Raw genomic sequence first — 15,373 nt, 5'->3', positions numbered from 1 at the left:
AGTGCTGCTGCACATCCCAGGTCTCTGCAGATGCCCCGAGGGTGTCGAGGGCTGCCGTCACTGTTCCACCACCCGTTTCGCTGGCTGCTGTGTTGGAAGTTCATCACCTGTCAAACAGCAATTCCATTTTGAAGTGGTTCTCAACTAAAATTTATAATTAATGAGTTGTTATTCAATTTTCAAACATTTACAGATTTTTGTAGTGTCTCAAGTCATGAGCCACACTCTGCACTGTGAGCAGAGGGAGAACCAGAAACCTTTTTCCTTCCTCTTGGCGCTTTCTGAATGTGGCACCGCGCTCCTCTCTTCTCCTGGCCCCTCCGTGGCTTTCCCGATCCCCGGCGAGCCCCGCACAGCGCCCGATGGCATCCTGGCAAATTCCCCTGGTACATGGTATTTTGGACAAAACCAAGGTGCAGCCCCACTTGGCTGGGGAAGACCTTGTTAGCCTTGAGCCAGCGGTCACAGTGAGCGGGGAAGCTGCGCTGGAAGTCAGTTCACTAAATAAACAGAATTGTTCTTCCCTTTCCTCCCTCCCACATAAGGAGGCGGCAGCATCGGCACGTGCTGCGCTGGGGAGCACCTCGCTTTAAAGCTGACACCTGCCCTCGGTAGAGCCGTAACCAAAATAGTGCCTGCAGAATGAGGCCACCTCGGAAGAAGTTTTTTAAAAGTTAATTGGAGCCCCAGGTCCTTTTAAGGGCCCTTTTCCATGGAGAGAGCAATCGATAACGCAGGACGGCTGCTGGCGCGCGGCGCGTTTGGGAGCCCTCCGGGTGTGTGTGCGCACACGGGTCGAACGGGGGCTCCTCGCCACACGAGCAGATACTGGGATGATTAATCTGAAAATAGTTTAAAGCATTCATGAGTTGAAAGAACTAATTCCCAATAAATCAAACTGCATCCCTGTGGGAGTAAAGAAGGGAAATAAATGAGGGCTAAAGAAATTGATAAAAATCCTTGAGCAATAAAGAGACGAACACCCGTTCTTTTAAAATTATATTTAAATGAACAAAGTTGATTTAACTGTCTTTTTTCATGCCTTGTACTAAGATTTAGGTCTATAGCATGTCATTATATCAAGAAATAATTTGCCAAAAGACTTTTTAGCATTTCGTGTGCATTCCACTTAATGACAATTTTAATATTCTAGCTTTGGTCCTATATCGTTATGAGGCGGTTTCAATTGCTTGGCATACTGAGGAGTTCATAAAGATTGTTTCTAATTTCTTTTTCAGATCTGGTAGAGAGTTCAGAACTGTCAACACATGAATTATCATGTTATACAGTAAAAATGCTGGGAATGCTATTGTTAGCTGCTTGAGCGAAATCCATATCTTTGGGACAGAGCAGTTTCCAGGAGGATGTTCCTAGTTAGCGAGTCTCCGGACGAGGGGTTAAACCAAGTCCTGACTCACTCCGCTGCGGGGCAGAGAAGGGCTCGTCTGTGGTGGCGGCGGGAGAACCACACATGCAGGTTATAGCTGGCTTCCCGGGCCCGGCAGAAATTACCGGGCATGGTCTTACCTGTAAGTGTATTAAAGTGGCACTTCAGACAAGTTTACGTTCTCCTGGTGACCAGAGCGTGTGAGGAGCTCTTACCACGGGCCTGTGGACTCTTGCCCTTACAGATCAGTTTGTGGTCAGCGCAGCTCCAGATGCGGCTTTCCTCCTCGAGGACCTCGGTGGGGTTTTGTCCTGTGTTTCCTTGCTCTCCTCTGCCCCCAAAGTAAGAAGGGTTGAGCTTAGCTTTTCTTTTTCCCTTTGTCAAATAACTCTTTCTTGCTGTGTTACCCCAAGAGTAGAGGGATGGGGCTGCCTCAGGCAGGGCCTGGCAGCCTGCGGATTTACCCAGGGAGCGCCTGGGGCCAAGGGCTCCGGTTGGAACCCAACCCCCTGAAGCTCAGGGACGTTATTCCCCAGCGTCAGGGAGTTTGAATGAAGTTGCTCTGCTGAAGAGCTGGTTTGGAGGGTGTAGGCCCGTGCTCCAAATCGTACGTCAAGTGTATTTACACCAGTAAAGTACACCCAGCTACCCAGCGTGCCAGAGTGGTGTAAAATAACGCGTAACCTGTGAGCTCCCTGGAAACTCCTCTGACCTCGGTAATGAAGCATTTCTCCAGCAGATGTTTGTTTTCTCTTTGTAGCTATGCTCATGGTCTTGAGATACAGATATCCGAGTCGAGAAGCAGATCTGATGAATGGAGGCGTAGGAAGGAGTCAGGGCCCCCCGGGTGCTTTGTGGCTTTGCCAGTGCGAGGTCTGGCAGTGGAGCTGCTGTTCTTTTCCGTTTCCATCCTTTGGAAGGTTTTTAATGTTCAGTATTTTGGTGGCTCAAAATCATAATGGCTCACGGAAATGAGTTTCTGCAAAAAACCCCTCACTCCGACTCCGAGTTTGGCGGCTGGTGCTTCCCCCAGAGCGCAGTGGTGTGCCCTGACGTGTGGAGGGGGGAGGACGACATCCAGGCGATGCTGTGGAGGGCGACGCAGCGAGGAGGACTCCAGAACCCAGGGCAGGGACGCGGGCAAGGTGGTCATCTCTTGTGTCAAAAGCATTGATGATACAGATATGTTTTTTTTTTCTCTGAGGTTTTTTTTGATTGTCTCTAAAAACAGAGTTGTTAATGGTTGAATTAATCAGGCTGAGTAACCATGGTGTGCAAAGGGGCTGGATGAATCTTCTGTGGAGTTCACTCTTTGGCAACAAAACATGACACCGTTGAGTGTAAAAGACAGCAGAGTAAATGTTTACTGAGAAGTCAAATCCCATTATTAGTTGTATTACTATTATTAGTGCTGTTATCACTGTTCCCTATTTTCTGGTTGTGTCAAGAGCAAGTACAGAGAGCAAAAACATCCAGGCTTTTCCAGCTCATTCATATAAACAGGTCACAGCAGAGGAGAAGTGGCACCGTTTGGAGTTGAAGGGAGGTGCCTGCCCCGTCACCCCCTGTCGCTGGGGACTGCGGGGGCGCTGGGAAGGGTCGGCTGTGCCCGTGCTTTGTGCCTGGCTGCGCTGGGCCGCTGTTGTCGCTCTTGGCAGGACGGTTTAGGACAGACTTCGGTCCTGCCAACGTTAGCGGAGCCCCGGACGTTACCTGGATTAATCTCTGTAGAATGTTCCATGCAGACGTATCTGGAGGAGGCGTTTCTGCGGCACTGACGTCCCGGTCGCTCCTTAAATAGCCCCGAGGAACCGTTTCAGGGTAAGACTTGTCAGTGAGTGTCCCGGGACGCACCGAGAAAACACCCGGCGCTTCTCCAGTGCTTTGCAGCTTCTATTTCAGTGCTCAGAATTCATCCTGAAAGCCAGCTTCATGCTGACACACACTTGTTCAGTCCTGTTTGTTGGAGCCGTAGGTAATTACTCCCATACTTAATGAATAGCATTACTTTTATTGATGAACACAGAGGCTACATGCTGGAAAGAGGAGGTAAGGATTAAGTTTTATGGCCTACTGCTGCTATGAAAAGGAGCATCTAGACACCAATTAACGTCCCCTTGATGGGATTAGCCATTGTGTTAACTACAAATCTGGACAAAACTGCTAGGTCTGTTATTTTAGACTTTAACTTCAATATTGTAGATAAAAAATAAATTCACTTTCATCTTAGATGCAAGTAACATTTAGTTCTAGAGACAAAAAAAATTCATTTTCTTATGATTTATATCTCTTCCTACACAGATAAGAAGGCTTCTTCTGAAGTCTTTATTTCATCTCTGCAGAGTTCAAAGATCAGGTAAATTTGAAACATGTCATCTGGAATTCCTTCAGTGGCCACACTAATAATCTCAATTTTAAGAGAGGTCAACGGGGACTTTAAAGGCAGTGGCCTCCCCCTGCAAGGTGACACGTTGCTGAGTCCTCAGCAGACACCGTGAAGCCTTAGCGTCTGTATTAAGTTCTTGTGAGGAGTTTTTCTTTGGTTTGTGGTCCTGTGAGAAAGGCTGGACGTATGCTGGGATTTCTCTTCTTCCAGGGTGAGTGTGTATCATTGCCTGAGGGTGAGAGCCGAGCGATTATTTGGGAGGTGAGGGGGAAAAAAGGTGTAAAACCAACTCCTGTGGGACCTGCCAGGGATACAGCTGTGATGGACAAGTTTCCCGAAGTCTGAAAACCTTTGTCTGTGTAAATACTATTTTAAGACTCGTCTGTAGGGCAGAGAGCTCTAGGTGCCCCTCGGCTCCGTCACTGGGGTGCCGCCGTGCCCCCCGACGGGGCCGTTACGGTCGCCTTTGGGTGGCTTTGTCCTTGACACCGACCAGCGAATCTCCGTGACCTCCTAAACCGACTCCGAGTGCCTGGTGCCGGCTCGGCCGCGGGCCGGCTCGCTCTGGTGGGGCTGCGACAGCCGGGCTGGGGCTGCTCCAGATTCCTTGTTCCGTTTTCCATTCGGGCCTTAATCTTCTGATAAGCCGTTGGTACAGCGGAGGGGAAATGTCAAGGTAAATGAAGACTTAGAGAGCAGCATTTCTCAGGGGAGAAGTAACTTCTGTCATTGAGTTATTTTCTTCTGTAGAAACAAGAAATAAGAGCTGAGGTATTTCTGAAATCTGGATGTCAGTCAGGAGCAATCCTGGCTGACAGGCCCCGTGCGTCCCTCCCTGCCCTGCGAGTGGGAGCTGCAACGCTGCACACAGTGCAGAAAAACCCCAAGGAGAGGGTTTCTGGAAATCCATCACCGGGAACGTTCGACAGCCTCAGATGGAGCAGGGCTCTGCGGGAGGGCGCCGTGCCTGCCCCGGGCTGCGGCATGCGGGGCGTTAGCCGGGACGGGAGGTGCCTGGGAGCTCGCTCCTGGCGCCTCTCCCCGTTCCCGGCTCCAGCCGCCGCTCCGGCGTGGGCTCTCACTCTGAGGCCGTGTGCTCCGTCCCGCTTCAGACACACGGGCGGGGCGGGGGGATGTCGTGGGCGATGGGTCTCTGCTGCCAGATGAGGCCCAGACGAGACTGGTGCCGTCGGGTATGGCCGGGACCGACCGAGCGCGATTTCCAGCGAAGCAAGTCAGTGACATAAATAGATGATGCTTTTAAGCAAATTGTCCGACTATCAGATGAGGGCATTACAGGCCTGCGTCAATCTTTTCAGCTGTTATTATGTACCCTCCGTGTTACTTTAAAGTGCCCCATGTTGGCCACACACAGTTTTTCCTGGTGTGTTCAAAGGGGTATGTGATTTCCCATGAGCATCGCATTCTCGGTCCTCTCTCTTCAGTTTAATTAACTTTTGAGAAGAATATTTTGAGGCATGATTTTTTCCAGTATTGCGGAATATTTCTTACAGTGGTAGCCTATTCCAGAGCCGCCTTGCCCCGTGCTTGCATTGCAGCCATCGTCTTGGTGGAGCTGTGACCGCGTGCGTCGTCCTTGGCGGGGCCCACCGGTGGGCTTTGACCCATCTCTGCTTTGTGAGCTTCCCACTTCACTGCTGAGGCGTGGGATGAGGAAGGGCTGCCTCGTCTTTTTTCTGGAATGGGATTCTTCATTACAAACATCTTGATTGGATTTTGCTTCCCTGTCAGTAATATCAGACAATGCGCAACAAGAGGAGGACGCGTGCTTGGCAAGTTTGGAGGCTAAAAAGTAGAAATATCTTGTGTGTAGTAGCACCAGCTCCTGACAGTGTCACGCTGTGTGACGTGTCATGACTTGCGTATCGTTTTACCCCAGATCTGGGAAGCTTTTCCAGACGTGCTTGGCAGGAGAAGGATCGTGCTCCTCTTTTAGGAACTAACACGAAAGCCCCGAGCGCAGCCGCGGGCCCTGCCGTGGGCTCACGTGGATGGGCCGGGATCTGCGGGCGAGCCAGCGTGTGGGACCCGACGTCGCCGCTCGGCCCCGCTGTGCTCCGGGGAGCAAAGGCCGTGTGCTCTGCAAGCGCTTCCGTGGCTTTGGGTTCCAGCAAAGCAGCTCCCGGGAGAAGGGCGTCCTCCTGCTTGTCACTCGCTTGTTTTACGCCCGTGGGAGGAGTTGTGGTTCCTGGGTGGGGGCGAATTCAAGGACTTTGTGCTCTTTGTGTTCACTGGAAAACAAGGGCAATGATTTATCACACAGCTCTGTCTCCCTTTCCAGGGCTTCCTCCAAGACTCCAGCTTTTCCCAGCCAGTTTCTGCATCAGTAGGTTGCTCCTTTGGGAGAGTGGAAGTTAATTTCTCATTATTATCGTGCAGAGATTCAGAAGATGGAAGATAGTTCCCTTTTGCTGTCCCTTGACTCCATGATAACTTCATAGCCAGAGAAAATAAAGCTAACAGCTACGCGGGATAAAAAATAGTGTAATCCAGGTTGTTAGCAGGAGCCGTTTCTCAGCGCGGTGTGTGTCAGGGGTGGGAGGGCGGCGTGGGGGGTACATCAGGGCTGGGGGCAGCTGCTGCTCGTGCCCCATCACGGTTCGGGAGGTGTCTGGGCAGTGGTGCCCTCTGCTTTACCACCTCACGGCCGTAGCCACCCCCACCCTGGGGCTGTGGCGCGCGCGGGCAGCGCGGCCTGAGAGGCACCTGCCTGACCCGCGGGTCGGGCTCGGCCGAGGCGCCTCCCCCCCGCGCCCGGGGCTCGTCTCACTGCCATGACGCGCTCTGCGAGCGCCTCCAGCGCGGGTGGCAAGCTCTGAGCCTGCTGATGCCTCTGGCTTTGGCAGAGCCTCCGTCAGCAGCTTCACACCCAGTTTTGTGATTTTATTGTGAAGAACTGAGCTGCTTTAAATATCTGACTTGGCAGGGAATTGAAGAAAATGTAAGATGATCAAATAAAATCCCGGTTCTAGAGCCATGGACCTTCTTGAGGAAGGTCCTTCTGGCTGGTCTTATTCTGTTGTCCTGAAAAAAAGAGTCACTTTTGGCTTTGCAGTATTTACAATTTCCTTTCGGCAACCTGAGCTCCCTAGGCAGTAAAACGTAGTTTTCATTAAATGATACATCTGACATTTACCAAATCTTGATGCGACAATTTAGAGGGAGCTGGTTGCATTGAACAGCCTTATTAATATTGCAGTAACGTCATTAGGGGAACATCTCGGTCGTTTAGGCCAAAGACTTTATGAGCACAACGGAGAGGCAGCATCAGTTGACCAAAATACCCCAGTCTTAACTGTTTTCTGTTTACTGTTTACTCCCTTCATGCATCTGGTTCATGTTCATAAGATGAGTTAGTTTAGATTCTTATTATTCAAGTAAGAAACTTTATATAAAAGAAACTAAACCTGCTCAGAATGGGACTTGGAGCTAGAGGTAGGTACCCGCAGATGAATCGGGTGCCAAATCCAAAATGACGTTCAGGAAAATCTTCCTGGAACTCCCAGTGTTTCCTGCTGGTGCACACTCTCTGTTACCTCCTCTCCCCATGTTGCTGAGAGAAGTTCCAGTTTACCCAGCGGCCTGGCCCAGTCCTGAGCTGGAGGGGAGCATCCTCAGGAGCCCCGCGTAGCCCCAAGCAACCAGCAGGTCCCGAGACCCGTCAGGCGCAGGGTATGATTGTCGCTTTGAAAATAAGTCCAAAAATGGAATTTAGCATCTCCTGGCTGTAGCAGGAACAATTTGGGCAAAAGTAGTTCTTACGCTTTTGTGGCAATTTATGTGAGAGCTGTGGTGGTAAATAATGGGGAGAGGGAGGGAAGCATCTCAAATCTCATCAATACTTAAGACAAAAGGCTTTCTGCTCTGCAATTACTCTTCCTGTCCTTTCCCCTCCTTCCCCCAGGCCACAAGCAAGAAACCTAAATAGAGATCAGGCAGCTTTTAAATGCCACAGGCTCATAAAAGAGAGGAAATTCAGAGCTGTGACTTCGCTGTGTGCTATTTGGGTCTGTAAGCAAGTAGATCATCCTGCAAGCTCCACACAGTGGGACCAGAAATAATTGCACCGTCTCTGCCAGGAGCCCGGCTGCCCTCGCCCGGGGCTCGGCCTTGGCTCCTGCGCGGCTCCGGGCTGACGGGGGTTTTGGGGGCAGGTCTGTGGGTCCGAGGCCAGGCTGCGCCTCTCTGCTGGCGGATTGCTGGCCGTTGCAGAGGTTTGCTCCTCGGTGTTCCCAGCCCAAGCTGCGACTCAGCGTGTGTGCGGCAAAGCGCTCGCCGCCTCCGCTGCGGGGGGACCCGTTTTAGGATTGCTCCGCTCACCTGTTCCCAGTCCCTTTCCTTTTGTTTGCTGCCTTTTTTTGTAAGAGCAACAAACCCTTTCTGGTCTCATTGCAAACAAATTTATTCTGAGTGGAGGGGGAAATGCCATTGACCTTTCCACGTTATCCTGGGGGGTCGGCTGGCGCGAGCCAGCGCCGTAGCCTGGTGCTCGGCGTTGAGCCGGTACAGGTGAGGCGACCGGCTGCGAGACGGCGCTGCCGTTTCACAGCCGCGGGTCTGGGTTTGTCATGCACGAGGCAAAACTGGGCCGTGGCCGTCCCCACCAGGGAGGGCTGAGGGAGACTGACCCCCCCCGCAGCCCCAGCACCTCGCGCTGTGAGCACTGACGGGCTTCTTGGTGGGCTTAGATCACTCTCTCTTGCTCTCAGCTGTGCCGTAATATTAAAATACTATTTTATTATTTTCCATTTAGTCCTGCGTTAATGCAAAGAGCACTGTGTAGCTGCGAAGTAGTAGCTAATCAAATCAAGTAAATTGCTGTTAATGTTGCAGCACTTGTTGCTATTGCCGTGGTTCCAGGTGGGGTGTAACACAGAGGAGGGCGATTGCTTCCAGCCTCGACTGCCGGCTTCCCGAACGGGTGCAGGGAGCCGCAGCCCCGGGGCGGCCCACGCGCGGGCCTTGGGGCTTCACCCCCCCTCGGGGACAAACAAAATCCCCAAATCGAGGTTGAGCAGTGAAACCTTTAGAGGAGACTTGAGTTGGAGTCGCACCCGTCACGCGCCCTGGGAATCCCTCTCGGGCTCATCTGCCGAGTCTTCCCGCAACCATCAATTCGCTGCGCTTGGCCGTGTTTGTGTGCTGGGGAGATAAGCACGGGAGATCCTCCCTCTCTGTTCCTCCTTACTGCGGGTGAAATACAATAGCAATGTCTATCAGGTTAAAATTGCTTCTCATTTTATGAAGATATCTTTAAAAAACAGTCAATTTCTATGAGCCTTAAAGCAGCTCAAAACACTCTTATCAAAATCGACAGCTGCTCCAGAGATCCTTAAGAGATTTTGTTTCATTGTGCTTTATTTTGTATAAATCTCATTAAGTGTTTTCCAGTGACCTCCTCCCGTGTTCTTTTTTCACCGCAGAAATAAACCAACAAAAACCCGATTCCAGCCCTGCAGAGCAGCAGCCAAGTTGCAGAGCTCGACTCTTGGTCCCTTCACCCGCGCGCTCTTGTGCCGCCAAATGCGAGAAAAACAGTGTTTTGCTCACATCAAAAAACTTTCAGGCCCTTCGAGCGTGTGTTTTCTGACAGCCGCGCGTGCGAGCGCCGAGGCACCGGGCGGGGGATCCGTTCCTGCGCCGCCTTTTCATTGCTCGCCCTGAACGTGCAGGTAACTCGTCGTAACCCATCGGGCACGGCTCCGTGACGGCGACAAGGGGAGACCTTTGGCGGTTTGAGCTGACACCTGCAGGGGCTGGAGCTTTATGGAATAAACACCAGAACAAGACATGTAATATCTCCACTGAATTAATCCCGCACGATCCTCGGTGCTGTCAAGCAGACGCCGTGGTTGCGCTGACACCCGAGTGTGTGTTTTCAGGGGGATGCCTGGGAGCAGAGAGGAGGAGCCTCGCCGAGCCCTCGGGTCTGGGCTGCCGGCAGACGGGTGGCAGGAGGAGCTGCAGTTTGGGGAACGGAGCTCAGGCTTCTGGTCACAGGGAATAAATATTTGTGTATGCAGGGGAAAAAAAAATAATCTGTCTGTCACTTCTGTTTAGTAAAAAAATACGCAGATGCTCACCTAGGTGAAATATCTTTTTGCTCTTGCAAATCTACGTGGAAGCAGAAAGGCTGTTTTCATCCTAAGAGAGACTTGTGCGGGTTCCTGCCCACACTCGCTGAGTTTGTGGCGCACGTGTGTGTTCTGGGGCAAGCGTGGAGCGTGGCTCGGGCAGGACGTCCTTCGGCACGGCCCCGCGGGCGCGTGTGCGTGCGGAGCCGAGGGACAAGGACGGAGTTTTGGTGGCAGACGCCGCGATTGCCGATAGTGTTTGTTTTGAGGGAGGAAGGGCCTTGTGTTGGTTGGTGTTGGGAATTTCAGCTGGCCAGGGGTGGTAGAAAACCACTATGAGCTTGTTTTCCTCAGTAGTCAGGTGCCTTTGTGCACTCAGTGGAGCACTGGGATGAGCTACTCTATAATTAGCAGCTTTACACCAGCGTTACTGCCCTATTGTGATGTGATAAATATGGGTGAAGGCGACTGTCTTCAATGGAGTATTTTGTTAGAGAAAACAAGGAGAGGGTACCTGCAGAAGCTTGCTCTTGTGCTTTTTTCACGGTGTCGTGCTGTTTGAGACACAGAAGCGGGAGGGATGAAGGATGCTTTTCCAGCTGGGCCAGGCACTGATTTGTGCACTTTTGGCACAGCTCTGAAGTCACAAGCCAATGTTGCATGAACACAAACCGCTTAATTTGGCTTGTTTACTGAGAACTTCTTGTGTCAGCTGGGCACAGAAACACTCGGTGGTTTTTCAGCAGTTCTAGGTGTTGCTCTGCTCATCTGAACACACCTGGCTGCTGCCGCCCAAAACCTCGAGGGGTGCGAGGAGGGACGCGAAGTGCAGCCTAGATGGGGAGGGGGACCCTCTCTCACCCTCTCCCCTCAAAGGCTCCCTGCTGTTAACTGGGTTTGATTATACCAGTTCAGGTGCTTCACTTTCCCAGCCAGAGCCTTCCTGTGGAAGCTGTTTATCGCTCCTGCTGCTAATGTCATTGTTTTTCTTTCTGTTGGTGGTGTCCTAAAGCCAAATGACTGTGACTAATGCACCAGTGTCAGTGTCTGCAGCATCCACAGCACTGCTGCCTGCGTGGGATGCATGCTCTCTCTGCAGTGATGTGTTGGGGCTTGGTTTATTTTTTTCCTTTCTAGCATTACAGCTGAAATGCCCCTTTTGTGTATTGGCTTAGCAGATGGCAAAACATTTCTGTGAAATATTGTCTTACACCAAAAAGATGTTGACTCCTGTCTGCTGGGCAAGCGTCAATGTGCCTTTATTGGTATTCTGAAGCATCGACGTGGTTTCTGAGCGGAAAATGTTTTCATGCATCTTTGAAGTCAAGGAGGTGCTCAAAAGAGGGAAAGTTACTCCATGTCTAACACTGATCTGAGCAGGAACGGCGAAACCAATGTATAAGCTAATGCTTTTTTCTTCCGTTCTTTTTTGCTTGTTTATTGCCTTTTTAAGCCAACATCCATATTCTGGTGCTGCATTAGAGGTGGCTGTTATCTAATCCTGCCGATGCATTAGAAAGAGAGAGATTGTCTACAATAAAATAATAACAATCCTTTTTTTTCCCTTAACCTTTATTTCTTTCTAATTTCCAGCATGTAGCCGAGCCCAATCATAATATATTCCATGAAAAAATCTCCCTATTTATGATAAGATTTCTATTTTTTTTCTTTTTTTAACCCTCTCACTGGCACACTTACTTACTTAGGTACGAAATTCTCAAGTAAAAATTTGCAGATTGTAAAACATTGGTTAATCCAATTAACAGCAACAAAAGGTGAAAATTTATATTATGCCAAACACAGAATACTGCTTTCCTGTAGAGGCTCTTACTGGTCTGTAGCACATTGCTTCATAAACTCCCTTAGGGTGGGTTTTCTTCTTCGTGTAATCCAAAACTGTTTCTTGTTTTCAGACCGCAGAATGGTTCTATGATCCTGTACAATAGGAAGAAGGTGAAATACAGGAAAGATGGATATTGCTGGAAAAAAAGGAAAGATGGGAAAACCACCCGAGAGGATCACATGAAACTGAAAGTCCAAGGAGTGGAGGTAGGGGAACGGAGGCGGCGCGTGCGGTGGCGGGTGGGCTGGGAGGCGGCAGCTCCCCGGAACGCGTCCACACGTTCAGGAAAATGGTGTTTGCTGAGCTCCAGCCTTTTCCCCTGGCCCACAAAAATGTGTGCGTGTTCGTTCTCACAATTTTGAGCAAAATTTGACTATAGCTTCACCGTGTGGTTGTGTCACTGCTCTCTGGTTGGCACGATGTCGTACAGCTGCAGTGTTGGAAGAAAAACTCTGCAGTGTCTTCACACCGCGCACCTTCCGGTACAAGACGTGGTGCTTGTGAAACGAGGCCGACCAGACCTCTCCGAGGGGGTTGCTGAGCATTTTATTTTTTTTTTACTGTATGAGCTTTGTACATATATGATTTAATTCTCACAAAATACCAGCTAGTTTTTTGTAGCAAATGCCATACTTTTCTGTATGCTCATTAAGCGCTGGTCTTAGAGCATGCAGAAGTAGAATTTCTGTTGAATTCAGACCAGAATCGGGCTCTGCTTCAAGGCATGTTTTGAAGGAGACTGTTGCTCTACTGATGGTATTCAGAGGGGTGATTTCACCTGACACAGTATTTCTGGAATAAGCCTGTTTGTTCTCAAACATATTGTTGTTGTTTGACACAACTGATCTTTCTTAAACTCCATCTGCGTGAGGAAAGAGCCGTTCGATGGCTCTGATTACTTCTGATGTTAAAGGTCTGCACGGCTGTGGAGAAGAAGTAGATTTATTTAACTTTTTGTTTCATATTTTATTAAATGGGAGTTACATTTTCTGATAGTCCAACTGCAGAGCTTTGCCTAGCTCAGTTCCTGTTCCCTGCATTTGATACTGAACTTGGGGCCAAAATGGTAAAAGGGTATTAAAATGTGTAACGGTAGCATTTGGCTGTGTCACAAAGAAATACTCTAATTTCGGCAAACGAGTAGCGAAGCCGTGAGGGTGTGTTTTTGCATGAGCTGTATTGGTCCCCCCAAGGCCAGGAGGCTGCGCCCCGTGGGGGGTGTCGGGGCACAGGCCAGCATTTGGGGTAACCACGGTGTTCAGGGACAGGCAGAGCTTAACCCCTTCTCTCCAGGCCTGTCCCGTAGCTTTCAGGCCGGACTCTGGGCGAGGCCAGGCTTTCAGGCCCGTCTTGGCACGTGTTTTGCAGGGCGTTAACCCTCTCGCGCCCGGGTGAGGAGCACCCCGTGCCCCCGGCGTGGCTGCGGGAGCCGTGCTGGGGGCTGACGTCACCGAGTTCAGCGCGGGGGACGCGAGGTGCCCGGCGCCTGGAATGCGGCTCATGCTCCAGCTTCCTGCTGGGCCATTTGTCATTCTTACGTTCTGTCTGCTTTAATGAGGTTTTGGGTTTTAAAATAATATTAAATGGATTGCATTATATTACACCAGAGAGGCATAACTCTGTTCCATAATTTTTACGTCCAATAACAATGTTTTATTATGACAAGCCCCCCCCCCCAAAAAAAAGTGTCAGCATGATAGAAATCGTGCATTGTTTTTGTTTCGGGTTTGCAGAGCAGGATTTAATTAACTTCTGTGAACTTTAACAATGCAGAATACCAGAACCTGCGCTGCAAAATTTACCCGTAGGAGGGTGGTGGTGACCACTGGCTACCACTCATACACATGATTAAACACTTTCTGACGTGTTTTTTGAAAGATGGAGCCATCAGCCCCTGGAGTGCCTCACTGCGTGGACGTGTGTAGCAATCATGTTTGACTCAAATAGCCCTGTGCTGCACCCAATAATTTCTATTTTATTGAAGTGTGTCTTCTGGAAAGTAACAAATCTGTAATTGGATGTATCGGGAGCTGGAGAACGCGCAGCTTTCAGGGTTTCTTCCTGTGGCTGATCACATTTGCCACTTAAGAAAATAAGTGTCCAAATACTTGCTTTGTGATTTGGATGTGCCGGGGTTTGGCCATATATTCCTACATCTTTCTCCAGTGTAAGAGCCCTTCAGTACCTGATGTTTTCTCTCCGAGAAGGTACTTACACCCTCTCATCGAGTCGTCCCTCAATCTTCTCTGCGAAGCCCAGCAGAGGCAGCTCTGAGCCGCCTGGCTTGGGCAGACGCAGGATGTGGCCAGTTTTACAGTTGGGTCCTGCAGCAAATAAAACAATAATGGAACCCAAACGTGGCTCCTGGGCCCACGCTGTGAACAGTCAGTGGTAATTTTTACTGGGGCTCAAAACTGGAAGAACACAAATTCTGCATAAATCTACGTATTAAGTATCACTAAGGGTTATCAAAATCCAGACTGATCACCTAAGTGTTGAAAAGAAACCAGTGGGTTTTTTTCCTTGGGTATCAGAGGGTACAAAGGGACTGGTGAGTCAAGTGGTCGTAATTTAGGTACACAAAGACAGGAGAAGAGGAACCAACAGGAACAGACAAATAGAGATTTGGTCTGGAATTTTCACTCGCGTAAATCTGGGTCTAGAAGACCTGGGTCCACTGTAGAGGTGTCTCTTATGCTGAGGGTGCCCAGAAGCGTGTCTGCGGCTTCCGAAGGCTGGAGGAAGGGCCCCGGTGCCCCCGCGCTGCCCCCTCCCGCTGCCGGGGCAGCACCTGCGAGACTGCTGCCAGTCTCCGTTCCGAACAACACACAAAACACTCATTTTCTTGTCCTCTAAGCGTTGCTTGGGCAGAATTATGTATTTTTAACCTTCTTAATTAATTACTCGATCAGTACATGCTGCTAGTTCATGGATGGCGCTGCGGGTTTATCTTTCTGATACCATCCTCACAGGAAACGATGTTCTTTTCTTGGACACATAGGCAACAGATTCAAAATAATAAAAAAGGCTCTTTTCAAAGTTGGAGTGATACTGTAGTTAACCACATTAGGGTTTAACAGGGCATGAAATAACTGTCTGCCTTGTGGCACTGCCAGATCATCTCAGCAACTCTTGCAGCCAGGAGATAAATAGGTATCATCGTCGCAGTGATGGAAAAATACTTGCAAAGCCGAGAGCCAAGAGCGTCGAGAGCATCCAGACAGAGCTTTGGAAGCTGCAGCTAACAGGCAAGAAGGAGATTGGCCCATGAAACTACTGACCAGCCAATTCTGAAAAGGGATTTGTATTAGCAGATTTAATAATTAATTACTTACTGAGCATCATGGATGTGACGGCTCCTGCACCTTTCCAAGTTTTGGGTAAGGAGGAGAATGCGTTCTGAAAGGAAAAGTTGACACCAGATACTTGGGGATGTCGGTGTCCATCAGTACCCTAGAGGAGGATTTGGTGAGCATGGACAGTGCAACTAAAGCAAATCTAGGACATACATAATGAGCGAACTAATTTAAATAGGAACACACTAATTTAAATAAATAAGGAGTAAGAGAAATAAACTCATTAACCAAGTGGATGTTAAATGATAACTGTCAGAAATCCTCAAGCTGTTGTCTTGGTTACCGTCACTCTGCGGGAGGGTTTTG

At 49.8% G+C, this 15,373-nt stretch overlaps 1 protein-coding gene across 6 annotated transcripts in view; it reads left to right on the top strand.

The window, feature by feature from the left end:
* The window catches only part of CAMTA1 (calmodulin binding transcription activator 1), a 293,026-nt gene that overhangs the window by 95,314 nt on the left and 182,339 nt on the right, over positions 1-15,373 (top strand). For all 6 annotated transcript variants that reach the window (XM_074924718.1, XM_074924719.1, XM_074924715.1 and 3 more), the window contains one exon: positions 11,782-11,917. In XM_074924718.1, the coding sequence (XP_074780819.1) occupies positions 11,782-11,917 (136 nt within the window). The remainder of the gene's footprint in view (positions 1-11,781; positions 11,918-15,373) is intronic.

The sequence above is a fragment of the Athene noctua genome, chromosome 22 (assembly GCF_965140245.1).
Source record: "Athene noctua chromosome 22, bAthNoc1.hap1.1, whole genome shotgun sequence".
NCBI classification, from domain to species: domain Eukaryota; kingdom Metazoa; phylum Chordata; class Aves; order Strigiformes; family Strigidae; genus Athene; species Athene noctua.
The sequence above is the reverse complement of the archived record's forward strand: the minus strand, read 5'-3'. Positions and strand labels throughout refer to the sequence as shown.